A 27,683-nucleotide genomic window follows, 5' to 3' on the forward strand; every position below is an offset into this window, starting at 1 on the left:
ACTTATACACAAATTCTGTGCATAGGAATGGCATAAGCAGGAGAAACAAGATTTCCTGTTGATTTACAGGCAGTACCTGTTGTGATCAAAAGAATTTTGAGAAAATGTACTACTTTATGTATCTTGGCCAATGCATAGGCATGCAGCAAGTGTGGGCTAGTCACTCAGTAGGTTGTATAAATAAACCATCCTTTTCACATTCCTGACCTGTATTCTGCTTTTACCCACGTTTTCCATGATGTACTAAAGGAAGAAATATCATGAGGGATATGGAGCCCACCGACTGTGCAAAATTCTGACACAACAAGTCATAAACTCTCCCCACCATTCTGGAAAAAAGTTGGTTACTTCTGGTTAATTAGCTGCCTATTTTTATTTTCTGTACAGCTATTTCATGCTAGATGTTGGCATCAGAGGAAGAGTAAGCACCTTTCTGACCTGGGAGCAGCCTTCAGACTGTTTCTACCTCCAGAAGAGCTCTCCAAACTTAAATGATTGGCAACCACCTTGGAGTGTCCTGTCTCAGGTATCACCAAGGGGTGAGAGACAGCTCTCACTGCAGGTGGGAGGGCAAAAGAGGGATCAATCTGCTATTGCTTTTACACCCCATCTTGTTTTATGTAGTGCAATTTATCAATATACAGGACAGATGATGGAGTTTGTCTGTGCTGCCAAGAAAAGGCCTACAGTTAGGTCTGATTTTCACATTGTACTCTTGATTCTTCTCTGCTCAGATTGAGGACTGTTTCTGTAAACCCTGTCTTATTGCTGAGACTCCTGAGCCAGCGATACAATGATACAATCAGATGTGATGGGTACAGCTACAGCGGAGTTTAACCCACGGCAGAGCAACTCTGAATGGAAGGAGCATTTTGCACTGGCTTGATATGTCTCTGAGCAACGTGAGTTCATTACTGTTTTCTTTAAAACATCATTAAAATTAGAATTATACTCCCTCAAGTGTACTGCAATATCTGAGCTGCATCAAGCAAAGCTTTGCTTGAGCTGCCGTTTCTGTCCCTTTGCTGCCATGCATTTGATGTGGTGTCCCAGGGAGCTGGGCAGAGACATGCAGTGACACAGGCCTGATCTGCCCAAATGCTGAGGCAGGTTCTGACCACAGTATTTCTAGACCTCTTCAGTGGATACCTCACCAAAGTGCACAGGCTATTGGTGGCAACACAAAGGGTTCCTCACTTCAGAAGTGAAATCAGGAATGCAGCGTGGAATTTTAGGGAGCAAGGTTGTAGAAATCCAAAGGCAAGAGCACCCTGGAAATGAGTCCATTGAGCTAGTACCCTGAAGTTTTGCCATGAAAATAGCTCAGGAGCATTGCTGAATAGGATGTCTGTTTATTCATGATCACTACCACCAACCAGGTATGGATGTATACATATTAGAAATGAGCTTTGATTTAATTGAATACATTCAATTCAAAGGATTAAGCAGAAATAATTTCATTTTCAAGGCTGGATATTTAGGAAGTGGTGTATGTCCAACCACTTCTACTTAGCAAGAGAGAACCTACACTTCAGAACTCTAATGTGGATCTGGCCCTCTTTGGGGAATTCAGATCTAGGACTGGGTCTGAGACAAGTTTCTATTTTTAATTACTTCTACCAAATTAAAAATTACTCCCACAATGCAGACGAAATCCCCTCATGTAAATCATCATCAGCAGGACTCTTTAAAGCTTATACAGACGTGGGCCTTGTGCTGACCTCTGCACAGAATAAGCCTCTCTTGCTGGGCCATCTCCACAGGAATGAATTTTATCCAGAAAGCACAGCGGAAGAGGTTCAGATTAATATTCTATGCTAGGCTTTTAATATTGGGTAGCATAAAGGTCAAGTAAATAGTCTAAAAATAACTGAACATTACTGCTGTGAAGAAGTTACATCTTTGTCTCTTTGGTGTTCATCTTGTAACACACAGATTTTGTGATCGTATTCTGAGTTACTAAACCTCATCACTGCTGAGCTGATTCCTTGTTGTTCAATAGTGGGTCCATAAAAATTTACTAAGTTATCCAAAACTGTTTCAATTGACATTTAGGCAATTTGGGTATTGTTTTTAATGTTCAGGCAAGCCATTCTTAAGAAGTGAGCAATGCCCTTGCACATTAATTCAGCACTGAATCAATTAACTAGCAATGCATGCAGTTTTGTATCAATATCTCATCTATTTTCAGTTAATTAGGTAACATGATTAGGATCATATGTGTTGAATTAACAGGTCAGTGCATCATTTCACTACAATTGCATCCAGGGGATAATTTGATCTGAAAGCCATATGAGAAGAACAACAATTTACCCTTCTCATACCCAAGTTACCATTTTGAATGTGATCAGCCCAATGTTTCAGGGAAAGAGTTCAGTTTTGAGTTCTATGTAGAATTTGTGCTTTGAAAGGTGAATTTCTAATGGAGGCATACAGGTTTTATAAAATGGTCCAAGCATTTGCACAAAAACTGCACAACAAAATGACAGAGAAAATTCTTCAGTTCTTACTCCATATTAGTCAGTTCATATTTGTCACGCACTTCGTTTTCTCCTCCTGACTGAGGATCTGAGTGATGCATTTCAATAAAAATAATGTAGGTCATTGCTCCAACTACAGCTCCCAGCAGAGGTGCAACTATAGGGACCCACCACCAATTATTACCAGCCCTGTAAAACAAAAAAGAATATGAATAACTATTATTTGCTACTCAAGTGAACACCTTACTGTATATTTGTCAATGAACAGATACAGTGGCATGACACTCACTGCAGCATAGACCTTTCTATTTTGTCTCACATTTCTGTAAATGGATGACACCCCTGTTTGCCCTGCCCAGGCTGTGATTGGAATGCTAAGTAACAAGCACCAGGCACATTGGTTTGGTTGCACCTTAGAAAATAAGGCCTTTTTACTGCATGTCTGTTTGGGGACAGAGGATAATTTCTCTGTTGTGGAAAGTGGGCTTCATTGACTTACAATGAAATGAACAGGGACATATTTATTGCCCAGCAGTCTTGACTAGTGCTGTCACCAGATGCTTGTAAATTGGTTGTCAGGAGTAATCAAGGCAAATGTATGTTACAAAAATGGGTTATCTCATGCACATGGAAAGTTGCAGGTTCACACCGGTAATAGTATATATGGTGTTCCTCTTGATATGTGTAGTAGATCATACTTGATTTTGATTATATTTCCCTTAAGGACTGTAATAAAACACAGAGACTATAAAGTGGATTATCTTTGACTGGAGCGGTCCAGATTCAAATTTCATGATGTAGTATATTATCTCTGTGTTTAAAATGTGACGTTTTTCAGTAAGAGGCAAATAGACATTCAGAAGTTCTATAAGCCTAAAAATCTTGCTTAGAATTGCTGTATTCACTAAGAGAATCTGCCAAGTTGGCTCCACTGAAATGTTTACAATCACTTTGCATAATTACTATGATTTAATTTTAAATATGTAGATTTATGAACATTTTTTAAAGTAAGTAGTCCACCTGTATCAAACTATAAATAACAACTTCTTATGCTTGAAAATAAGGCTCATAGAATTGCTCTCCCTTTCCTGGAGGTCCACATTCAGACAGTAAATAACTGAGTACTGGGTTCAGAGCAGACTCTTTAAACTGTTTTGATGCATTAAGGTGCTTTGATGGGATAACATGCTGTATTAATTGAATATGTGAGTCTCCAGTGAAAATCCAGCTACCTCAATTTCATGCATATTGAAAATGGAGATTTTTTTTCCTCCCAGAAATACAAAGGGACAAATTAATCTGTGAGAAGAACTTTACAGGAAGGTGCAGGGGAATTTTTAAGCTATTAGGATAATTACTCATCGCTCAGTTGTATAGTTTTTAGCAGAGGTGAACTTCTGGTTAAGTCACAATGCAAGAATAGAGCTGGGCAAATATCAGTGCCCTATTGATGATACTGTTATTCCTTGTTCAGAAATGCCTTGGATGTGTATGTTTTACCCGTGGAATTATTTATATTTTGCCCTGAGGATATAAAATAACTCCTGATATTGTTCTATTGACTTTATAAATCTGTTTGTTGTTGAATCATGAATGTCTCTTACGCCCTTGAATTTCTGGAACAAGCATGGACTAAGGTTTTATTGACTTAATCAGCACATCAAAATCTACATCAAGTACTTGCTTGTATTATTCTCTGTGAAGTGTGTGTACATGGACATGGAAAAAAGGTGTTTCTTGGCAGGTGTCTCTCTTGGCTTGTTCCACGAACTGGCATGTGCCTCATCAGCTCCTACATGACCTTCTCCAAATCATGGCCTGTATTCACAGCAGCTGCTGTCAGCTGTGCTTTAGGCACCCTCTGTTAAGGTTCTGGGTGTAAAACCTTTATAGAAGGTGCTGTCAAAACTGAAACAAGATCGGGGCACAGCCAAGTTAGGAGTTTCCATGACAGTCCTGTCAGCACAGAAGGAAGAACTCTCTGTGACAAGCCCAAATAGCTTCACTGAAGGACCCTTAGTACCCTTATACCCTGGCTTTACCCCAGTGCACAGCTTTGCTGCCAAGTTGGTAGGAAAACACCCAGCTCTGCCTCTGTTATCATCGGGTGTTCTTGGTGCTGGGTGGGGTGGGAGGCGCCGGCTGTGAGAGGAGGAGGCAGCACACGGACCTGTCCAGCGGCACTTTGCCTAACCGTGAAAATTTCCAGGAAATACAGTGTATAACCTACAAGAACTGGGAACTTTGGCCCATTTTAGACTTGCGGATACTCTTCTCGCTGGCCAGCTGCTGCAGGACAGGGAACACCGGGATAATCCGGGCTGCAGTGCTGCACTCCAGGAAGAGCGCTCAACATTTCGGAGGCCGCTTTGCCACCCGAGCCCCTGTGCAGACAAGAGATGCGCCTCCTGACTGCACCTTTTCCAAAGTGCAGTTCGGTTTAGCCCGGGAGACTCGTCCTCGGTGCTGGCGACCACGAGGTGTCAGCGTTACCGCGCCGAGCCCGCACCGCCGCCGCTCGTCGCGGCCAGACCCCGCCGCAGCCACGGGCAGGAGAACCCAAAATTAACCGGGGTGGAGTATCCCAGTGACACCTTCAAATGTTGACACGAAATACTGCTCTGTGCAGCTGTTTCTCTCTCTATCGTTGCTGTTTCATGCTCTGTTTTGCTTGTGAAAATAGAGCCTGGTAATTGTACTTAAAAATCTGACTGTTTTCTCACTACAGACAAAACTTTGCTCCCCAAAACTTTTCTTAAGCTTATCAGAATATTAAGCATGTGCTCAAGAAAGACTGGTTGTCGCCATGGTTTTAGGACTAGTCATTAGAAACACTGAGGTCTCTAAAGTCAGCTGTTGTCCCCAGTGATGGGGACAGTCAACATCTGTGACACCTCCTCCCAAGAGGCTGAGCAGCAGTTTGCAAGAGGAGGCCCAGTGCTGACTGCATTTATTGTGTACAAAATGGTGCTCTCGAGGGTGCTGCACTGACACCGCCTTTCCAGCTGCAGTGGAACAGAACAGCTTCTAGTGGGAGCTTTTAGCCAAAACAAACCCATTGTTATGGGCTAGGGAAACCACAATGCAGCTTGTGTCCTCAAGTATTTCCTACTGCTCAGTTTGTGCAGCACTCCCCTCCTGTCACTGTGGAGGTTTCATGCTTAGGTTCCAGATCCTGGGCATGCCTTTACTAGAGAGCTTAAGCACCTGTCTCAAGGTTGTGAATTCCAGTTAAACGGAGACATCCAAGGTTTAGCTGTCAACTGTTGCTGCATTGCTTAAGTTGCTCATGTACATGTAACTCCAGCAGAGCATCAGGCAGTTCAGGATCCTAACTACAATCATTCAGGGTTCTCCCATGGTTCTTCCAGCTACCTAACAGGGCTCAAATTCTTCCTAGGTCCCACCAGGATATGTGCTCTAAAAAGATAAGAACATTCCCTTGAAATTATCATTCCTTTGGTTGTAACTGTAGCCTTTTAACCGAAGGCAGGCAAGAAGACTTTTTCCTCAATTTATAAAGCCCAGTTTATTCTGGCAATGACCAGAGATCTTGTATCTCATTTTGTTTATTCACATTTTAAAATTTCTTAGCAAGGTCTTCACAGTGGGATTGCAAATCTGTATACAAATCCTAAAGCTACAGTAGGGAGGAGCCCATACTGTTACGGATGTAGAGTTTTCTTGTAGCTTCCTTGATGTAAATGTGTAAGATCTTAGCTTTGGAGAGGAGGGGAGTTCACAGGTATTCTGTGACTAGATCACAGTACTTCCAAACTTCCAAACCTTTTCAGTAACGTAATAACCAACTTCATAACGTGTTACAGATTATAGCACATGATACCGTGGTTAATACCACAGTCAACAACTACTTGTAATTACAAAGATATGAGAGGGGAGAATCTGAAGTGTGGGATGTCACTCTGTGTGCCCCTGTTTTTTAAAAAAGTGCTGTCTAATGGTGCTGCTGGGGAGGAGAAGTTTGGAGGTAACTGGGCTAGTGACCTGACCTCCTGCCAGAGGCTCACCAGATCTGTGTTACATCCTAGCCTTGGCTCTGGCTTAAGGTGTGACTGTGTGCCTTTTTCATCTATGCCATACCTGGCTATTTTTGTATGAGAAAAGCTTTGCTAGTGCTCTCTCCAAGTAGGCACATGATTTGTGTAGATAGAAATCATAATAAATGCAAGTTATTTGTGCATGGTGAAGTAGCTAAAATAAAATCTCTATTAACCGGAGCTCTCTAGTGGCCGACAGTACTTCTGGGGATTCCTATCCATAAATAACTGGAAAACCAAACCAAAAAAAATAAACTAAATTTTGTGATGACAGATTACTCTTGCTTAGATACCCCAGAGTGCTTCTTGCACTGGATATGTGTAAGCTGTGGATTTGCTGTGAGACTAATTAGCTGTGCCTTTGGCCAGCCAAGAGCGCGTGTGTGTGTGCACAGCCATGCACAGGGATTTGAGAGCGTGCCCTGAAATGTGGGAACATGAAGGGAACTTTCTTTCATTCACTCCTTCACTCCCAGGCAGGAAGTCAGGCTTTTAGATTGTTGTGTATTTCTGCAATAACTCAGTAGTAGTAATGGGCTAAATCAATCTAATACCTCTGTGTTTCTTACAGCACCCAATAAATATTTCCACCTAACTCTCTTCTGATTTCATTTTTTTTTTCTGAAAGCTGCAGAACATGAGAAGAAAGAACTCATATTTTCAGTGACCTCTTAGAATCTCTATTATTTTGGGAAAGTTCTGCTTGAAACAATGATTGATATTAGAGATAATGCATGTTTGATTTGCCCTAGGAGCAGGAAATCCTTTTTAAAGCCCAGTTCCTTGAGGATATCTGGCTTAAAGTGCATGAATCGCTGCTTCTGGTATGTAAAGAATTACCTGTATGTATATAAAGTATGGCTTGGTACCATGTTGAATCAGGATCTTACTTTCCTAGAAACAATTTTAGCCAAGAGCATTTTACCTCATATCCAGGCATACTTACGTGAACACTTCCATCCCCCACCCTGCAACGGCTGTGAAGAGCCTTGGGCCCAGATCCCTGGCCGGGTTCATGGCACAGCCACTGTTCATCCCCAAGGAGCAACTAAGAGCAATTATAAGAAGTCCTACTGCAATTGGCTCCAGGCCCTTCGGGACACTGTTATTTCTAGTGTCAAAAATAGCAAATACAGCCAGAAGAAGAACAGCTGTTGACATCACCTGGCCAAGGCAAAGAAAAGAATATTAAGCAAATATGTGCAGATTCTTTCCAATAATGAAAAGAGGGGCTATGGTAGTTCTGTGGATTGGGGTGGCTTAGAGCTGGTATTTAGATTTATCCCACTATACAGAATAGAAAAATTTGGAAATCAGTGCCTCTCTACTTCACAGCAATGAGATGTTTTGATCTCTGTGCTGAAAGACAAAGACAAGAAGTGTGCTGAGGGCATTTAAAAAAAGTAATCTGCAACACCCTGGTGTGGAAAGAACCGAGGATTTAAAAAGCATCTCCTGTGTGATGTCTGATGCTTTGTTTCCATATTTTTTTCCTATCAATTTAACAGTTCTATTCACTCAATTTTTGGTAGTTCTGCTATGCCAATGCAATCAGTTACACTGATATAGAAGTGTTTCACATGCCTGTAGTTCTCCCTGATAAATTAGACTAAATATGCACCTTTCTATCCAGGTATTGCATAACGTCAGAAGAAAAAGGGAAATCTACAAAGTCAAAACTGATCAGCTAAAAATTAGGAATTACCCAAATTAATGTTGCATGGATAACTGTAACGTGAACTCTGTATTGCATATGCTAATTGAGCTGATGAAGGAAATTTTCTTAGAATTGCTTCCATGGAAATGCAGTTCTACTTAAATCAAATGCTTTGTAAATGTTGATTTTGCTAATAATTAACTTGATGGGAAAACAGACAGAAGCTTCAGTGCTGTCAAAACATTCCATTTCTATACTGATTTAAAGAAGTTCAAGTTCGGGGTTTTTAAAAATTATTTTTATTACATCTTTTTTAAAGTTTGTTTTAGAACATTCATGGGTAAAAACATCTTAGGGAAAAATCTGTTGACTGATCCAAAGATCAGAACTGTCTTTCTTACAAAACTTCAAAAGACTGTTTGGATTTTTTTGAAGCCAGATTGCACAATCTTTTACATAAGGAATCCTGTGCTCTGGCAATCCCTAGTTTTTCATACCTTACTTTTGCAGTATTTATTTCGTGCATGACTGAAGAATATGAGTAAATAGTTTAGAAGTAGATAAAAGATATGCAACTTCATTTTTTCACTGTTGCATAAGTAAGATTAGAGGATAGACAGCAAATACTACAAATCTATCTGCAAAGAGAAGGTTGAAGAGGAGGCTTGTGGAAGCAGGAAACTCAGTTGTTCAGGGTGTGTTAAACTGTTTGCTTAAGCTTTACTTAAGGAATAATAGGTCCACAAAATGGGCTGGATTTTGATGTAATGGACATGACTCTGCTGAGGTTTATGGAGAAACATTGATTTATGCTGAGGATAACCTCTTACACATATTGCACTGAAGATAGGTAGAGTGCAACAGTTAAGATGATGAAAACAACAATGATGTGAAAAGAACAACCTAAAATTGTCTTACTTATAAAATATTACTAAGAGGTAACCCCCCCACGAACAGCATTGCATTCTCATTGTATTTTACACAGGGACATATGACCGAAACAGTAAGATTCACAATGCTCCTTAGATCTATGTATTTTTTTACTACTTGGTCTTGCAGATTTTAGTACATTTAATTTGCAGAATTAAGACAGCAAGTGCACTTACCTGATCTGCAAATCCATTCATGAGGGACAGATATGGAGCTGGGTATGTTGCAAAGATATGTGCTGTTGCATTAGGTCCCGTGACTTCAAGTTTCCCATCGCTGAAATCCATAAAGGCATCTGTAGAAAACAGCCAGTAACTGCCTGCACTTCTCCATAGACACCGGATTTTCCAGGACTAGAATGTATGGGATAGGTCTGTGCACTTCTCATTCTCAGCTGAAACTGATTTTTAAGGTCCCTTCCAACCCAAACCATCCTGTGATTCTGTGCTTTCTTTTTCTTGGAGCACAGTTAATGGATTTGGGGTGATGTACTCATCCTACCCTCCTGTCTCATCTCTCCTCCTGTACCTTGAAGTATCCACTTTATAAATCACAACTTTCAATATAGGGCTGGTTTTCCTCTGCCCACTGCTCCAAACTCAGTGCCAAGGAGCATTTTCTGATTCTGAATACAGTTACATTATTCTGTAAGAGTTGCTACACTTGGTAAGATGCCCCAAGCAGTGTCCCAGCTGTGCAGTTGTGGATACTCAGCCACCAGGAATTATTGTTATTCCATCTGACAGTTGTGCAATTTTAGAAATAAGTATTTAGAAATAAGAGGACACTGAGATGAAGCACTCAAATCTCCATAGACAGACATGGAAAACAAACTCTAATCCTTTATTTTATTAGTGGATCCAGTGATGAGATGATACTTGCAAGTAAAGAAACAGCTCCCCGTCTCCTGAAGCTAACAGAAAAATCTAATTCTCCTTGCTCCTGTGTTTTTTTCTAGTTTTGCTTAAGGCACAACACGGATGCAGAGAATATTTAGTTGTTTACTTCGATCAGGCTCTCATTTGTAGTGTTGGGTTATTTTTTTGCACTTAACTATTAGGGAAAAAATAAAAGGATGAGCTCCACTGTCTGTTTTTCAACTATAGAGTTTTCACTGGACCTCAATGAGTACAAGACAATCCTGCAAGTTTCAGGAAGGAAAAAGTACAGAAGAGGTTTGAGATTTAATAATAACAAGAGGAGGACAAAGTACTTGAGCAGAGATAGGGAGATGAGAAAATCCTGCACTCCTGAACATCAGGAAGATGCCTCCAACCCTAACCCCAGCCCTATGTTCCCTATTTTGGCTCCCTACCCTACTGCTGCCCTTTTAGGAGAATACTGGTTCCACCTCCAACCCCTTATCATATTGACACACTGCTGCATCCTGGCCACAGATGTAATTCTGATGTCAGACTTGAGGACAACTCAAACTGAGATGGAAATCCTGTTCTGGAATCCCACAGTTTCCAAATTCTAACACTAATCTTAAAAACAAAAAAAAGCCACCAGACCCAAAACAATTATGATGGTTCCTAAAGATTTTTCTCCTCAGGGTTACTGTGGGTACTGAGCCCTGAGCTGACAAATAATGGTCATTTCCATTTGTATTTTCCCTCTATTGCACCTTGACCCAGCACTATCTGCAGACATGCCTGTAGGAGAGAGACTATGGGAGGCTTTGGAGGAGATGGGCTGGGCCAGTAGAAGCAAAGTTTTGGAGTGGGGGATTGAATAACTGATCTGACTGAATGGATTCATCCAGTCAGTCAGTCTGTTACTAAGTTTTTTCCTTTTGTGGCATGCTGTGGGAAAAAAACATGCCTCAAGGATAATGGTAATCTTTTTTCTTTTCCCTCTCTAATATGTGACCTCTTTATCACTCTACCTGCAGTTCATTGCCTTGGAGAGCCATCTCTCTAGGGTGGTCTGAAGTTTGGTCAGGAGGGACTTGATCTCATATCCTGTACCCTCAATGAACGATGTTGGTGATATTTGCCTACAGGCACTTGTAGCAGGTCTTTAATGTTTCTAATTTGCTTGGAAGATGGATAGCCCTGTATCCTGGCTATTAAGTAATTTAAAATCCTCACTGAGAAATACATGATCTCAGAGTATCTGATTTCCCATGAATAATTTTTCTAAATATCAGAACATTTCCTGGAGCATTAGTGTTTCAGTAAATCTGTAGGATACTTGGAATGTTCAAGCCATTGTTTTTCCCTTCAAACTCTTTATGCTTCTCCCTTTCTTCTTTATGATTTTAGCTTCAGTCCTGCCATTAGCCCTGTCTGAACAAGAGTCCTCTTCCTGCTTGACATTCATTGAGAAATTGGGGCCTTAGAGACTGCCTGACCTCTAGTTTGTCCTGCGAACATGTCTAAGGTGTACTCACCATAATAAATCCCAAAGACAGCCGCTGCTCCAACAAATGCTCCCAGGAGTTGTGCTAATATGTAAATTGGTAATTTGGTCCATTTTAATCTTCCAGTCACGCACATGGCTAATGAAACAGCTGGGTTTATGTGACCACCTGAAAAATAAATCACAAAATAAGTCACGTCGATGAATCAGATACATGAGAATAGGTGAAGGATTTGTAAAAATGCGGGCACGTTTGAGCACAAGACTAGTACATGCTTTTCTGCACGTTATTCTGCACTTAAATGTTGACTGGAATTGAACTGAAACAAGCTGGATGAAATTAGAGGAGGGAGGGCTAAAGCCACCAAGCTCCATCTTCGTTCTTGGTGTTTGTGGACTGTAGTGTTTATCAAACTGCTGTCCTGCAGTCTGTAATCTATAGATCTACAGACAACTTTTCTGGAAAAACCTAAATCTGCCCTATCACTTGTGAGGGGAGGGTCCCACATTCTGAACATGTTCTCTCTCCTTGAGGCCTTTGGCTTTGTACTTTTAGGGTAGGATTGGGGCAGCAGAGCATTAATTCGGTTTCATGAGAATGTGATTAAGGACTACCACTGGCTTGATCACGTATCTTGAGGCAGATCTGGAGTACCCTGGATTTAAGTCATATTTATGACCCTGTCTTCAACCTGGGGTTACTTAGGAACTCAGTTTTCAAGAAGACAAAATAAAATTATGTTAGGGCTGTCCAGCTTCATGCTGGCTGTTGGGGAGCTATGCCTACATGGGATCTGGGGACAGCAGTGCATAGTTCTTCATCACAGGCTTTCATCAAGTCCACAATAAGGGAACTGATAAAGTAGCTGTGCTGAAACAGAGTTCTGTTTCCTGTGAAACTTCCTTCCTTTTTATTCAGGAGTAGCTCCATCTGAACTCATACATAAAAAGGATGTAACAATGGAATTCCTTGTGATAATTTTAGTTTTTAAAATATATTTATTATGTCACATGATATTTGCTTCCCTCAAAACTTTTTATCTACATGGGACAAAAGTGTTGGGTGCTTTTGAAAAACTTCATTGTTTACAAATATGTAGTTGTTCTTTAAGAAATACAAATTGGCAAATAAATAAACAGATGAAAAAGCACTCCACAGTAAAAATACTGCAAGGACATAGGATCCATTGCTTATCTTCCAGGTAAAGTCTCATTTCAGTCTGGATGGATATCAGAAAAAATGGCCCTTTTCTTTGGTAAAAAACCTGAGAGAGCATGTCCTTTATCTGTCAAAGGTTAGTGATGGAGAAAGGGCCTCTATGTACAGTTTCTGTGTTTGTTTGCACTTCAGGTCAGTGAGTCATTATCTTATGAAATCCAGGCACCTTTGATACAAAATGAACTGACAAACACAGATAACAAGTTGGATAAAACCTTCTTTGTACCATTTCCAAAACTCTGACCTAGCAGCACCAGTCTTGAATTAATTTTGAATTCCTCACTGTGTTTCAAATTCTTCAGCAGGGAGAAAATAGATAGATGGCACCTTGTTTAACAGCCCTTCATGTGAATTTTGATTAATTGTTGTCTTGTCTTTTGTTCCTTATTCAGGCTGGAATGAATAATTCTTGTTTCTTTCAACACCTGATATTGTTCCCCACCTGTATATAATACAGGGTGATTATGATGGCCAGGACAAGTCAAAATAATATTAGTGATGGCTGATTAACATGAAATCTGGAAAGGAAAAGTCTAGTTGAAGGCTCTCATGCTGACACACGGGAGTTAAAAGATTTCTTGGTTCTTGTACCACTGCTAGTGTCCTGGTTAAAAAAAAAAAAGTCCACTTTGGACAGTGTGTTCCCCAGTCTTTTGTAGTTGCAGTGATCACAGTCATGAGTTTGAAATGTTACATTGGAAAAAATAGTGGGAAATTATCTAGATATTGAGGAAAATTAGATGGAGAAAAATAAAAAGGGGAATTTTCCTAAGTAAAAAAGCTAAAATTCACCAAGCATGCAGACTATACTTTTTGTTACCACGAATTTAGAATTTTGTAAAGAACTGATGCAAAATATTTTAGCAATACTTAAACATGAGACTTCATGGCCAAAGAGCCACAGAAATTGCTAACAAATTCTATATTAGGAACTGGTATTCTGAAGTGTTCACATAGTGATCATATGTTGGATAACTACAGCCTGTTGAAATATCTGTTCCTCTTCCTTCACAGAGAAAATGCACTGTGTGCAGAATCCTTTGTCATGGGAGAAACACAGGAAGCACAATACTGCAACATCTGCAACTGCTCTGCCCTGCTGGGATTGAACTCTAATTTTCTACATAATAACAGAGATGAATATCCCTTAAAGATGCAAATGTAGGACAGGTCTTCACAGGTTTGTTTTCATGCTACTGCATTAGAAGAGTTTCCCTGCCTATATGTAAACCAAGAGCTGTAGTTTAAAGTTGTTCAGATAATAAGATTGTGCTGCTGAATTAACTTGGTATGGTATTAAGGCACAGTTCTGCTCTGTTTCAATGACAGTTATAAGACTGCCTGTTTTGTAGAACCTTGAGCACTTTCTAATGTGAACTTGGAAACCTCCTGATGCTTCTGTAAAAGTATTTGTAAAAGAGAAGAGAAATAGCCCCAGTAATTTCTGCTACACCAACTGTTTATAATGGCCTAGTTATACCTACAGAAGGTTGTCTGGACCAACTTTACCCTCTTTATGAAGGGTAAGAAATGCCTCTATGAGAACTGGAGCACAAGGGCACCATTTTCTTTAAGAGATCAATATAAACTCTGCATAGAACATGAAGTATTGTGTATTATAATGCACAACACTGTTTTATTGTTACAGCCCATCATTTTCTATTAAAGGGAGAATTTAAATGTTAAGAGCAGTTGTGCTAATGTTTCTGATATTAGTTTGGCCAAACTCAATGATGGTAATAGGAGGGGAAGCAGCATCCTATATGGCACATGTAGACAGTGATGAGTTAGCCCAGCTACAGGCAAAAGAGAGATTCCTGACCAACGTTGAGGAAGAGCAGAAACAAAGGCTCAGTGGCATTACATTGACAGTGTATCACTGAATGTGTCTCTAGTACTGAATCTTTTTGCTGTTTCTGCAATAGCAGACTTGCTATTGCCTGTCATTGAACATGAAGAGATGAATTGCACTCTGCAAGGTGAACCCTGCTCATTACGCCCATTAGTGGGCCATTCTACCTTCTAGGTAGCTGGCCACCATTTTATCTGGTGGATTGCTTTTCACAGTTAATTCTTTAAACGCGGTGCCTGTGCTGTCCGGGATCATCTCTACAGACAGAATTTTCTAAGCAACACCAAGCAGATTTCTGGTTTGCACAGAATACTTTCTGTAAAAGCCAGAGGTCTGCCAAGGCTTGCACACTGTAGTTCAGACAAGAATTTGGTAGAAGATTTTGTCAAACACAAAGAATAGAAGGAAACAACAACATAAAGGATTTACTAGCTGATGTGACTGCTGTAACAGTGCTTACTGTTGCATTGTTTATACCATGGAATGGAAGTACTTTAACAAGGGAGCCTTAAAACTGTAGCAATAAATGCTACATGAGAAAACAAGTCACTTACCAGAAATGCCCCCAGTCACATACACTGCTACGGTCACTGCCATTGCAAATCCAATGGTCACTGACATGGGCCCGCCATGGACTCCTCGGCTGAGGACAGACTGTCCCACACACCCACACCCCAGTGCCTGTGTTTGAAAGAGAAATGTAAAATCACCTGTGTGTCTGCCAAATGCTATTGGTTAGTTTGCAACTTTTGTCCTGGTACAGCTGAAAACACTGTTGAATATTGAAGCAGTGCTAGAATTTGAGATTAGTGGCATGTGTGCCATTGTTGCCTTTGCTGCAGTGCACATTTGCTTTTTATTTTCCCTGGCTCTGTCACGAGGAAGAATGTCTGCTAATGAGGACTTCTCTCCCCACAGAAAACAGTTTTCAAGTACAATGATGGGATACAGATCAGAACTTGGACCATAAACAAGATCTCACAGCCTCTACAACAAAACTCTGCATCTGAAAGTGAAGAGGGAATTACTTCTGTATGGTAAGTTTTCAGTTATAGATTGTTGTTATAAGCAATGAAGAAATTACTATAAAAGTTACGAAAGATAGTTCAAAAAGCTTTTAGTGTTTATTGCTGAAAATCTGGAATGGGACAACTTTCTGGCAATTACAGTGTTATTGTTATGCTGACTTTATATCACATATTGCTCTATCAAAATATTTCACTGGCTCTGCAGCTGAAGTGGGGATATCTGAATAATTCACATTGGAGAATTCTAAGTGAATTTAAACTAGCTTCCGTTTTATGTTGGTTCCCTTCAGAATGAAGTTCAGCAACACATTTAAATATTTGCTTAAAAGAATGTTTGCTCAGTTCTAAAGCCTCTGCTTAGCTTCCAGCATATGTTTAGGTCCTAATAAAGTTGATAGGAAAGATATTCAAAGATACAAAAGGCCTTTAGTTTGAGACAGACTAGCTGATCCATTTCTGTGTCTTTGAAAATCTGCTTTTTATATATATGCCTAAGTGCTTTGCTAAACAAGGATGGAAGCTGTATGGAAGCTATCAAATGATGTCTATAGTCTGAAAACTTTTTCTTCTCTGCAGCTGTAAGTGATGTGAATCTTACCATTTCTGGGATGTGACTAGATTTATCTTGAGCAAACTTAATTGCTTATTTTCACTTGCAAAGCAGTCGCATTCAGAACCTGCAAAGTAATGGGAAAATCTCTCCTGCCTTAGGAATAGACTGTACCAAAAAGATTTGGTGATTGAGTTTTAACAAGCAAGTCCTACTAGAATTGGTGCAATTTAAACAGGCAAAATCATACTTTTGTTTCCCTTATTTCCCCAAGGGGTTTTAGCTAACACCAAAATGTGACAGAAAAGCTCTCAACCCCTTAACCAGCTTTGTAACGCAGACGGCGTTTCTGTTATAAGTGCCCCGAGAGTGTGTCATACACCCAGGTGCAGTTCTTGCCTTAAGGTCATAATCATGTAAGCAAACAAAACATTGTCTGGTGCCAAAGTGTTACAGCTCTGGGGTTACGTAAGGGTAGGGTGGTGTTAGATAGCTGCAGTTTATTGGACTGTATAATTGAAAGCCCCATGATACATTGCAGGCTGCAGTCAGACTGCAGTGGATGACACACACTTACGTTAGGAGTGCTCTCGTTGCCCCATCCTATACCCAGCAATGCAAAGGGTAAGCACAGATGCACACACAGATAGCAAACCAGAATTAAATACACTGCAGTTGTTCGCAGCTGAAATTATAAGGTTTTTTTAAAACTTCATATGAGACAATTCTATTCATAATGCTTTTATATGTTTAATATGGAAAGAATGGTTATGCTGAAATTCATTAAGTTTGAGTTTAGGGCATGAGTCTAGAGGAGGTGGAATTAGACTTCTCAAAGGGAGCAATCCAGAATTGCCCCAAGCAAGATTTCACGAAAGACATGGCTCAGATATGGAGCACGTTCAGTAGGCTGCTCTGGGCCCCTGGGTACACTGGGGTGCAGATTGTGTTCAGGAAACCAATTAGATCTGCAAGTGTGCACTTGTGTGCTGAAATGTAGACAAAGTTTTGCAGACTCAAAGAAAAGGCCATTCTTACGAAAATATTACCTCTTTCTGGTCTGGTCAAGGATGATGAAAGAAGAGAACAGGAGCAGACGAGATGGTTATAGAAAAAATAAGAGATAGCAACAACATCTCTGTATACCAAATACAAATTCTCAAGAGAAGGATGGAAATAACAGAGAGAAGCTGTGGTCTCCCTTCCCTGATTACCAGAACTAAGGAGAATCATACAGAAACAGCTGTGTAATCCTCTTGCTCTGCATGTCACAGGGAAGCACATAACTACAGATGCTCCCTTTCTGTGCTCACCAGCCTCGGGAGGAGGCAGACAAGCCAGCTGGGCCACAGCTGCACTCGGTGCACCTTGGGACATGGCTGCCTGTGCATGTACAGCAAAGGAACCACTGCAGGCACAGTCAGTGTGTGCCCATTCAGGGATGGGAACACTGGGAACTGAACCTGCAAATCTGAATCATGCCACAGTAATAATTTCTCCATTTGCTGACCTTTTTAGAAGGAGAGAAAAAGTTGTCTCACACCTACTGTAGCTAGGTTGGCACAACTGGAAACTATCACCTAATCATGTAATTACATGAGCAGCAATTTAATACCCTGTGAGTCTTTGCTTGACTGAGTTAAGACCAACTAGATCATCAAGTTGTAACTAAATATTCTAGGGTTTTAGGCCAAACTCAGCCATCATTTGCGCCCACAAAACTCATTGATTGAACTACATGAAGTTAATGGGAGTTTAATTTATAGTAGAATATAGCCAGATCTCTTTATCTTATCTTGTCTGTCTTATGTTACCAGGTTTTCCTCTTAGCAGTTGTCTGTAGCTTGATTTGCTTAAATTTATTGGAGTAGCTTTAACACTGACTTTTTATGCTTACAAAGTAATTAGATTATTGTCATAAAGAACATGTTTGGGTGTGGAAGAGCTGTCTGCACCTTCTCTGCCAAAAAAGTTTGCTTCATAGACATTAGATCCTTTTCTTTCTTTTAGATAGCAAGGCTAATTTTAGGAAAGGAAAACAATTGGCGTCCAATGAGCATAAGGTCCTATTACTGCCTGGAAGCTTGCAGGACTTTCTGCATCCCACTCATTAGACTAAAGACCTGTACTATTTTCAGGATTTTTGCAGATGCTTGTAATACCATTTTTCAGTGAAAATAGGATTTCCTGCAATATGTGAATCCAGAATTTTAGGGAATCTATTTTTCTACACGGAAAGCTTTAGGCATCTTAAAGCAAAATACTTATAAAAAAAAGCCTCCTTCTTATGAGAAGCCCTAGAGGTCATGTGCATTCATAGCCAGACACTCAGACTGTCACATTAAAGAAGCAGCCAAGTCTCCTGCTTTTCAGCAGTGTGGAGACAATGGCATGGGCGTTGTCACACCTTTTACATCAGCAGCTCCAAGCTGTGGTGAGTCACATACAGGGTACCACAGGTGTCCCTGCAGGCAGACTGTGGCCTCAGTGGCTGCACAGCTGATGATGCTGTGCACGAGTGCACATGCTACAAGGAATACAGAGTCAGCAGTTGCAAAAAAACCAGTTTTTTTAATTATAAGCTGTACATTTTCATTCAGGAAATGCTAGAAAAATAGTTCAGAATTTTCTGTTTTAGTCAGTTTTCAGGACAGAATCATACTTCAACAACCTCAGCTAGTTATGAAGAATCTCCAAGGATCCCTCCACCAATGGACTGTTTTCTGTAAGGCTGCCTTTGTTCAGGTAAGGCAGTAACCCTGCCCTTTTCCCACGCCACGCTTCCACCCTTGTTCTCCCACTGCTCCTCAGACAGGCATTTCCTGCTAGCCCAGGACTTGTCCTCTCCTGTTTTCCAGACTGGACAGGCCTGCAGTGCTGCTCTGGATTCTGCCATGTGTGCATTTGTTCCTGCCCAGAGCTGTGGAGGGGACAGACTCTCAGGCAGTGCAGTGTTAGGCTCAGGCTGTCCTTGCAGTGAGTGTCCTGCTATCCTAAAGCTGCCCATTCCAAATCTGCAGGAGCAGAGTGATATTCTGGGATACCTCAGGACATGAGAGGAAGCCCTGATATTTCGCTTCTTAGGGAAATCCCCATGATTTCTTCAAGCAGCCAGACCTAGCACTGCATATTTAGGCCCTTAAAAGCAGGGATACAGGCTGGAAGAGTCCGAGAATCCTCTGGAGACTGGGAAAAGTGGTTGCATTTGCACTTCCCTGTTGGCAGGGATCTCTTTGATCAAAATTGCCCATGAAAACGTTACGGGGTTCCATGTGGAATACTGTAGCCTTGTGCAGTTCCCCCTGCCCAACATTTATATTTCTATATAGAATTAGTTACTTATAAAAGCAGTAAACAAACCTTTCAGTTTAAGAGGCACTGGGTGCTAAATTGATGGTGTCCTCCTAAAGGTCTTTAATTTGGAGTGTGTTTTAGAACTCACTTTCATTCCCACCTCCTCCGTTTACAAAACAAGTCTGCTTAAGAATTTATCTATTGCATTTCATAATAAGGTGTTTTGTAACACATTAAAAACTCATTCTACACAGAGTCATATTTTTGCTATGTTTCTGTGTTATGTAGGGCCTTAATTTAGGCATGGTTCCTAAGCATTCTTTTAATAGGGACAGTAATTCTAACAGCAACAAAAGCAGGGATCTATTAGAGCTTCTAAAAGTCAGGGCATTAGCTCTGCAAGAATTCAAGTTGCAGGAAACTCCTTTCAGGCAAGAACAATCTTCATCTAGTTTAATGTTTAATATTTTCTATCTTTTGTTGAATCAGACAGTACTTAAGCTTTTAAAGGTGAGATAAAAATACAGCTTACCTGTCAAAGTAATTCTTAAATCCTTTAAAAGCACATGGCTCTTATTTTATCATTAATTAAATGTTTGGTGGGGGTGGGAAGGATTTCTGTACATTACAATTTAATCAAGCTTAGAGTAATAAAAAATCACTGTATCTGCTCTCCTGATGATCTCCTGGGACACAACCAATATCCTCTTGGGTTCAGATGGATTTCCCTTTATGTTTTTTTCAGACTTGCCATCTAATAAATAAAGGGTGGAAAAAAACCCACCCTTATAATTTAGTTAATTAAATAGTATAGACATAAGCCTTAAAATTATTGACATTTTGAAACCATTTTCTAGTGACAGAAGGCATTACTACTTGGAGACATGAATGGAAATTTAATAAGTCTTTGGATGAATTGTGTATATAAGGCTTTTAAAACATATGAAGACCAGGTTCAAATTGCTTTGTGGGAAAAAATACAGTAAAAATATTGAGGGACAGACTATGCTGTGTTATATAAACTGATGCTTTTAAATTTTTATTATTGCTTTTGCATATGCAGTAGGAGACAAATAAAAGTTTGAAATCACCTGGAGAGACTGCAAAGGTCTGCATTTTCTCCTATTTTATTATGATTAATATTGCACTCTCCATCCTAAAATGCTAAATGCTTTTCTTTCCTGAATTATAGAGGGCAACTGGCTTGAGTTAGTTTCTTCAGTGAAGATTATTTTTATTTTCTTACTAATTTTTAGAAACTCAGGAGAGAAAGGAACTGAAATGTGATATTCAGACACAAACTTTAAGGAGTGAAACATTGCCCCTTGCATCAGGGCCAGGAAGAAAAGGAAAGAAAATCTTACCTAGTAGCTTCTTGAGGAGAAAAAGAAACTATTCAGGTGCTGCTTCCCTCCCGTGTTACATGTTTATTCTTGAGCTATGTTTCTTTGCTTTCCTTCCTACATCAACTGAAAAGCTTAAAATCTTTCTAACTCTTATAATGTGTTCAGCCTCCATATCAGCACTCAGGGAATCACAGCATTCAGGAGGAGTGCAAGAGAGGGCATTGCAGATTCTGAGACAGGAGGTTTTCTGTGCTCTCCTTGGAGTATAAGGGTAAATGTACATTTTCTTTTACTCTTTCCTTTGGGTGCAGGAAAAGAGTGGCTGATCTTTGCTGTGGCCTCCTGGTTGGAGGTGCATAGTTATGAGGAATTAAAGCCTAAGCTATTTTCTGTTGAAAAGCTAAAAAAAAAAGGTGAATGATTTTAATAGTAAAGAAACCTTTTATTTTTAATAGTAAAAAATAATAAAGAGTGGGTTAGAGAAACTGAGTCATGTTTGCCTTTAAACCAGATCATGGACTGGAGAGCTCACTAGAATTCACTCTTACCTAGAATGGTTTATTGAACAGTTGAGATCACAAAGATATAAACTCACTGCATGGCACAAACTACATTTATTATCTTTTATTCAGTTCTCCAACTGTTTATGACAGTTTTAAAAAGTTATTACCTTTATTACCTTTTTTTTTATTTGGTGAAACTTTCAAAAAAACACCCTGTAAATTTGCGTCTGTAAAAATGTAAATTTGAGTTTTGCACTCACAGTGGAACGTTGGAAAGATGCAAATATTCTGTAAGACTCAGGGAGAGGGCCTACACTTCAGTCCTACAGATGCAAACTTTATGGGAAAAAGTGTATCTACAGAAAAAGGTCTTGGAAAATTAAATTCACCTTGCTATAAACTCTTGGTTAAACGATGAGAGCTGAGTTATGTGTTGGGGCTGACGTTGCAGAAATGAAGGTAATTTTCTCTCAAAGCTTTCGTGCGACATAACATCTGAGTCACCTGAAAGTTTGAAATGTCATATACTAGAAAACTTAAGTTTGGATTGAAAAAAAAAGATTTCCCGTGACTTTTCAGAATTACTTGCTGTAATAAACATTTTGGGGTAAAAGAACAATTAGGTAACCCTCCTTTCAGTTTTTTCACACTGCTAACTATTCAGCTGAATTAAAGAATGACCTCAGAAGCAGGAATGTTGTCTAGAAAAAACATTAATTGATTTTGATAATAGTAAAACTATAGAAATAATACCTATGTGCAAGAACCTGCTTAACCTCAGCACAGCTATGAGTCTTCATTACCACTTTGTCTTCTGTCTGCAATGCTGATTTAATACAGTTGCAAAAAGAGAAAGAGTTTGCACGTCTTCACCAGAACCATTAGCAAAATTTATTGCCATCAAAATATATGCAATTATGACATTAGATTAATGAGTGACATCTATTATTTATTGGTTGTGCTATGGTATTGCTGCTAGAGACCCTAAGGTGTGGATCTCTGACACAAGAGCTGCTTTTGAAAGTGCAAACGTTGCCAAGGCCCAAGGCATCATTATGTAATATTTAAAAAGCTGAGTGACATATCAAAATATCAATTATAAATACACTTTGAAAAACCTTTTTGTCTAGCTTTGACAAATTTAAGCTTACTTGTCTAAGAGCTAAAAATACAAGATTCTGTTCTCCAGGAAATTCATTACTCATGGAAAATAAGGGAGCTCTTGAAGCTACTGATATTTAATTTTATATCTTGACAGTATGCAGAGCAAATCTTGTTTATACTATACGAAGAAAGTGCCTCCCTTTCACAAAAATTTAGAACGTGGAGTTTACCTTTGTTTAAATTTTCCAAGAAGTGATTTTGTATTAAATGCTAAACACTTACTTAAGGGGTAAAGGATCAAAAGCTACATTTGCTTTCATGTAACTACATCATGTAATGAGAATTCTAACACGTGTTTAGAATAAGGGATACATGTTACCATACAATATTGTAATTAACATGCCCTGGAAAATAGGGCCACAAAATGAAAGATACAGAAAAGCTACTTAAATTTTAATCTTCTGGACTGAGCAAATCCATACAATGTTAATCTTGAAGATTTTTCAGGCAAGACTCAACTCCGCAACAAAGCAGGAGTGATAACTTACATAATGAAGTGGACAGAATATGAAAACAAGACAAAAATAATTTGATGATCAAAAGATAAATAGCCCTCCTTCTCATGAGCTGGACTATTTTCAGTGTAGGGTTTTATGAATTCAGTTCTTGCTTGTCCCCTGCATCCTCTGTGCACACACAAACATTTGCTTCAATGGGAGTTGCAAGAGGCTCCCCACCTCCAGCTGGAGACCAGGCTTATAGGAATATGTATATGTACAGGAATATGTATTAGGAATACATATACTCCCCACTTGTCTTTATATGCTAAATGGAAGCCTGTGTTCTGTCTCAGCAAAGAAGTAGATGCTGCTCCGGAATCAGGAGATTCTGGCTCCTCTGCAGCTCCTTTCTGAGAAACAATGTTCAGTAAGATGCTCTTGAGAGTGAAAAAGAAATACAAACTCTGTTAGGTGAGCAGTAGCTGTTAAAGGAAGCCACATGGCCCATTTGGCATCTCTTTCTGGAACTGTTTCAATTCAGATATACTTAATGGTGTATGTCAGAGTAAATCCCATTTTGTTTGAGAGCAATGCATCAAGATCCAAAGGGGAAATATGGAGAGAAGCATGACTAAAAGCAGAGAGGCAGTTGGATAGGTGAGTTCCAGACAGACTCTCTGAAAAGTCACATAAACCATCTATCTGATGCAGCATGGCTTCTTGGCTTTTTTGTGCTGGCTCCCAGATGTTGTCCCGCAGAGGAACTCACAGGAGCACCAAGAGGAGGAAATGTACTGACCCAGGGACATGATGGAGAGCAAAAAGCTCTCGAGAGAGCTCTTCCTCAAGGGGGGCCTCGGGGGCAGTCCCAGATACAGAAGGCTGAGGCTGTCTGAGGATGGGAAATGTGGCTCTCAGCCACCACGCTACAAATGGAGGGGAAACTTCCAGGCTCCTCAAGTTCAGTATTCCTCGCTGAACTCTGAGGTTGGAATCAGGTGCTTTGATGAGCTGAGAGAGGGGCTCATGTGGGCTATGTCTGTGTTATCAAGTTGTGCAGTGCAAACACCTGAGAACCTGACTGTGGACCTTCCAGGAGGGATTACTTATTAGGAGCATCTCCAGTCTGATCCACTGGACTGAGCATCCACTAATGGTCAGCACAGGTGCTGTGATTCTGGAGTTCACCTTCCACTTTATTTTCACTTGAAAAGAATTCCATCTACGTGCTCTGGGACCATGCTGCAAGGCCAAGAGCAGCATGTGAGGTAGGGATGACCAGGAGATGTTATCCAGATCTGTGCCCAGTGAGTTTCGCAAGGCTTGTTGTCTCAAACCTCTACAACACTGCAGGTCACACCCTTCACACCCCGAGGTGAAGGCTTGGGTTTTACCTGATGAGTGATTTCACTTTCTAGATTTCCTGTGTGGAAAATAATGTTGCAAGGCTGAGAATTACCAAAGAGGGTTAGTTTAAATTCATATTAGTATGTGGCCTGTGATGTATTCTCCAGAAAAAGTAGAAATAAGTGATCTGGAGGAATGGAATTTCACACAGGTAACTCCCAGTGTTGCTGGATTGGTTGCAGATTTAGGTATGGCCAGTTAGCACTGGCCAGTTAGACAGAGCCTGTGGGTAACAGAAAGGCTGTCTCAGCCTTACTCCCTGGAACAGGTGCTCCCCACAGGCTGTAAAACCCATCACAGGGAAAAAAAACAGCTTTCAGCAAAGATCTGAAGCAACTGTCCTGTAGGATGTGAACTCTCGTCTCACTTTCACTTAGTAACAAGATTAAGACACATCCACCATCCTATTACCATCACTTCTTTTGCATACATGGTTCTGGTTTTTAAGGATTTCTGTCCTCTGGCTTACCAGGGTGCTCCTTTCATCAGCTCCAATTTAAGTGTTTAATATTTATCTGTACTTAAAGTGAAAGAAGTGGATGACTTAAGCTGACAGAGCTTAAAAGCAAAAGCAATAAATAATAGAAAAAACCCCTCAATTTCTTCACAATAAGCACTTTGTACTGCTGTTAACTTGTGCAGTCTAAACACAAATTGAGGTATCCAAGCACAGAGAAAGCTGCAGTTTAATCTATGTGAGGCTCTTCTCTGCTTTAAACCAAGGTTAGAACTAGAAAGGGTAAGATAGAAACGAGAAACTGAGATTATCAACAACAGCGTTGTAGCTTCATTTTCTACTACGTTCATATGGTGAATATACTAGAAAATGGGATCTGGGTTTGTATTTCCTCCTAGTCTTATCCAGCAGGACATTAAATAATAGCATTTGCGGTCTAATCTGCACTTTAATACGTTTTCTTCACTTGCTTAATTTCATTAATGGAAAGAGGAGGATGATCTTGTGGCGAGGTCAGAGTACTGGAAGTCAGGTGATGTGGGTTATAGTCAGAGTTCTGCCGCAGGCTTCCTGTGCAGGCTGCTGTAATCAGGTTTGCTAATATACAAAATGAAGATAATGACATTTCCCCTCCTTGCCAGGGTGTTGTGACATTTAATTCATTAATGTTTGTAAAGTGCCCTGTGCTCCTTGCTTCTAAATGTGTTCCTTACTGTAATAATGTCTTATGGATGGTATTAAATTTGAGAATAATATTATTTTAGTACCTGCACATTTCAGTTGGCTGAAGTGTAGTAAAAACCATTATTTTATGAGCTACTGGAATTTTTTAGATGACTTACTTGAAATTTAGCTAATACAGTTACATTTATAAAACACACTATGTCAGTATTATGCTTGCTTCGGTTTTTTTGTCCTTTTCACTGTGATGAAGTATTTAGCAATAAGCAAGACTGCTTTGTTCAGACTAAAAGGAGAAAGAAAGAGTTTGGCATAAATACTCTCACTGCTTGACTTCTAGCTCTGCTACTGAGCCTGCTCTCTACCCTGGTGAATCACAGGGTAGAGCTCTATGTCCCAGTCCAAAATGCACTGAAAAATTGAGAAAGATAAGAAGTAAAAAAAAATCTGGGGTTATGAAAACAGGGAGTTTTGGTATTTACCTAAATTGTAGCAGTGCTACAGGACCAAGCAACAGCATAATTTATGTAGTACAGTTAAAAATAAAACAAAAAATAGTTAACTTACAAAATCTCCCAAGGTTTGGCAATGCAGCTCCCAATACATTCACTATCAATTGCATGGCTAAATTTCTACATTGCACAGGAAAACAACTCAGCTAAAATTTTCTTAATGTGCAACACAGTATGTTTGCTAAAGCAGATAGAATTAGTGAATAGGAGTGAAAGTAGAATAAACTGCTGAGTTTTTAACAAACAGAAGAGTATTAACAACATCCATTGTGCATATCTGAGTTTTTCAGAACTTGCTAATTCACTGAAATTCTGCAGCTCTATGAAATCTAATGCTGATCAGACAACTGTAATACATAAAGCTATCTGGTTTTTATAGCCAGTGATAATTATACCAGGTGAAGAAAGGAATCACAAACTTACCGGCAAGAGGAGCAGTTCATTCAGGGCTGTGAATTGTCAGGAGTCACCACGCTGCTGGTACAGCACAGGGTAAAAGAGAACATGTCCCCTCACAAGCACTGTCCAACATTAGATTAGTAGGAAGAAAGGAAAGCAGCTGACACTTACTATCATTATAAAAGTTCCCAGGAACTCTGAGAGGGCTTCTTTAACCAAGTTGTTCTTCAAGGCAAATTTCTCCTTTAAACTCCTTTTGCTTTTCCGGCTCATTTTGGCTTCCTCTGTTGTTCTGGTGCCCTAGTTACAAACACACACAAAATTTGCTCTGTATCCGTCCCTGCTCCAGCTGAACTTTGACACTTTTACTTAAACATTGAAATATGAGATTTCATCTGTACAGCCAGTGAAATCATCTGACTGCAGGCATTGAGACAACCAACTCAACATGCCCTAACAATTCATCATGGGTTTGCCATTCTGTGCCTCCTCCAAGTACACTTCTATTTATACTCATTAGATAATACCCATGAGTTCAAAATCAGTTTTCTTTCAGAATGGATTAATCATTACCTTTCAGGCTATGTTACTTTTTTTTAAATCTTGGTAAAAATGAATAAAATGTTATTTTTATCATCCTGATCAAAAAGAAAGGCAAAAAGATAAACCACAAATAAGGAACCAAAATAGAGTTGCAAATTTCTCTCTGACCTAGATTGGGTTTTAAACCACGCTACTATTGGCTGGCCAAGGTTTCAAGGGGAGGTTGTAAAAGAGAGTGAATGCTTGGGAGAATGCCGTGCTGTACCCTGTACACAAAAGCTCCTATCTTGTCACCTCTGAGAGATTTCAGTGGCTAATGAGGAATCTTACCTTGGTGTAGTGTGTTGAATTTGCATTTCACTCACAATACTCTTTTGGGACTAAATGTCTTGCTCTCTAGTGAACTCCCCTGTTTACATAAGACCAACGAGGCAGAATAAATTAGGAACATTTAATGAAATTTGCTTCGGTCCAGTGGCTCCCTATAATGCAGTAAAGGCAAGTGAGTGACTATATATCTCTCCAATTTGTTTAGCTTAAAAGTGCATAGGTGTTACAATATGAATCATAATAACAATACTTTCCATGGTCTTAAGACAAGAAGTTGCTGAATATCTCAAAGAATTGAGGCTCCTAGAGAAAAATATTACACTTTTATCTCTTAAGCATCTTGAAGGGTTTTATCAGATGGGATACTTACTTGAAGCTGCCTGGTAGATTTACAAGTGTTTTCTGTCATTTGACTTGACACCAAAACCTTAGCCCAGTTCTGGTGGATTATTTTGGCATGTGTTGTAGA

General features: G+C 39.8%; 2 protein-coding genes across 5 annotated transcripts in view; one reads left to right on the plus strand and one right to left on the minus strand.

Annotated features, from left to right (window-relative positions):
* Positions 1-1,336: 1,336 nt before the first annotated feature.
* AQP9 (aquaporin 9) lies at positions 1,337-26,866 on the minus strand. 2 transcript variants are annotated; one of them, XM_017827533.1, is made up of 6 exons: positions 26,513-26,866; positions 15,115-15,241; positions 11,521-11,658; positions 9,302-9,420; positions 7,485-7,702; positions 1,337-2,669 (listed from the first exon to the last, which is right to left on the minus strand). In XM_017827533.1, exons 1-6 carry the CDS (start codon positions 26,612-26,614, stop codon positions 2,507-2,509), a joined length of 867 nt encoding a protein of 288 aa, XP_017683022.1. In that variant the 5' UTR covers positions 26,615-26,866; the 3' UTR covers positions 1,337-2,506. The 2 variants fall into 2 exon arrangements, with proteins under 2 accessions (XP_017683022.1, XP_017683023.1); XM_017827534.1 differs by lacking the exon at positions 26,513-26,866 and adding an exon at positions 26,366-26,498.
* The window catches only part of ALDH1A2 (aldehyde dehydrogenase 1 family member A2), a 79,198-nt gene continuing 65,277 nt past the window's right edge, over positions 13,763-27,683 (plus strand). The window contains exons 1-2 of one of the 3 annotated variants that reach the window (XM_017827529.1): positions 13,763-13,888; positions 15,479-15,597. The gene's annotated coding sequence lies outside the window, so the exon portion shown is untranslated. Of the gene's footprint in view, positions 13,889-15,281; positions 15,598-18,785; positions 18,884-27,683 lie in introns of those variants that run through there. The other 2 variants (XM_017827530.1, XM_017827531.1) reach the window with 2 other exon arrangements.

The sequence above is a fragment of the Lepidothrix coronata genome, unplaced genomic scaffold (assembly GCF_001604755.1).
Source record: "Lepidothrix coronata isolate B3197 unplaced genomic scaffold, Lepidothrix_coronata-1.0 Scaffold140, whole genome shotgun sequence".
Classification (NCBI taxonomy): domain Eukaryota; kingdom Metazoa; phylum Chordata; class Aves; order Passeriformes; family Pipridae; genus Lepidothrix; species Lepidothrix coronata.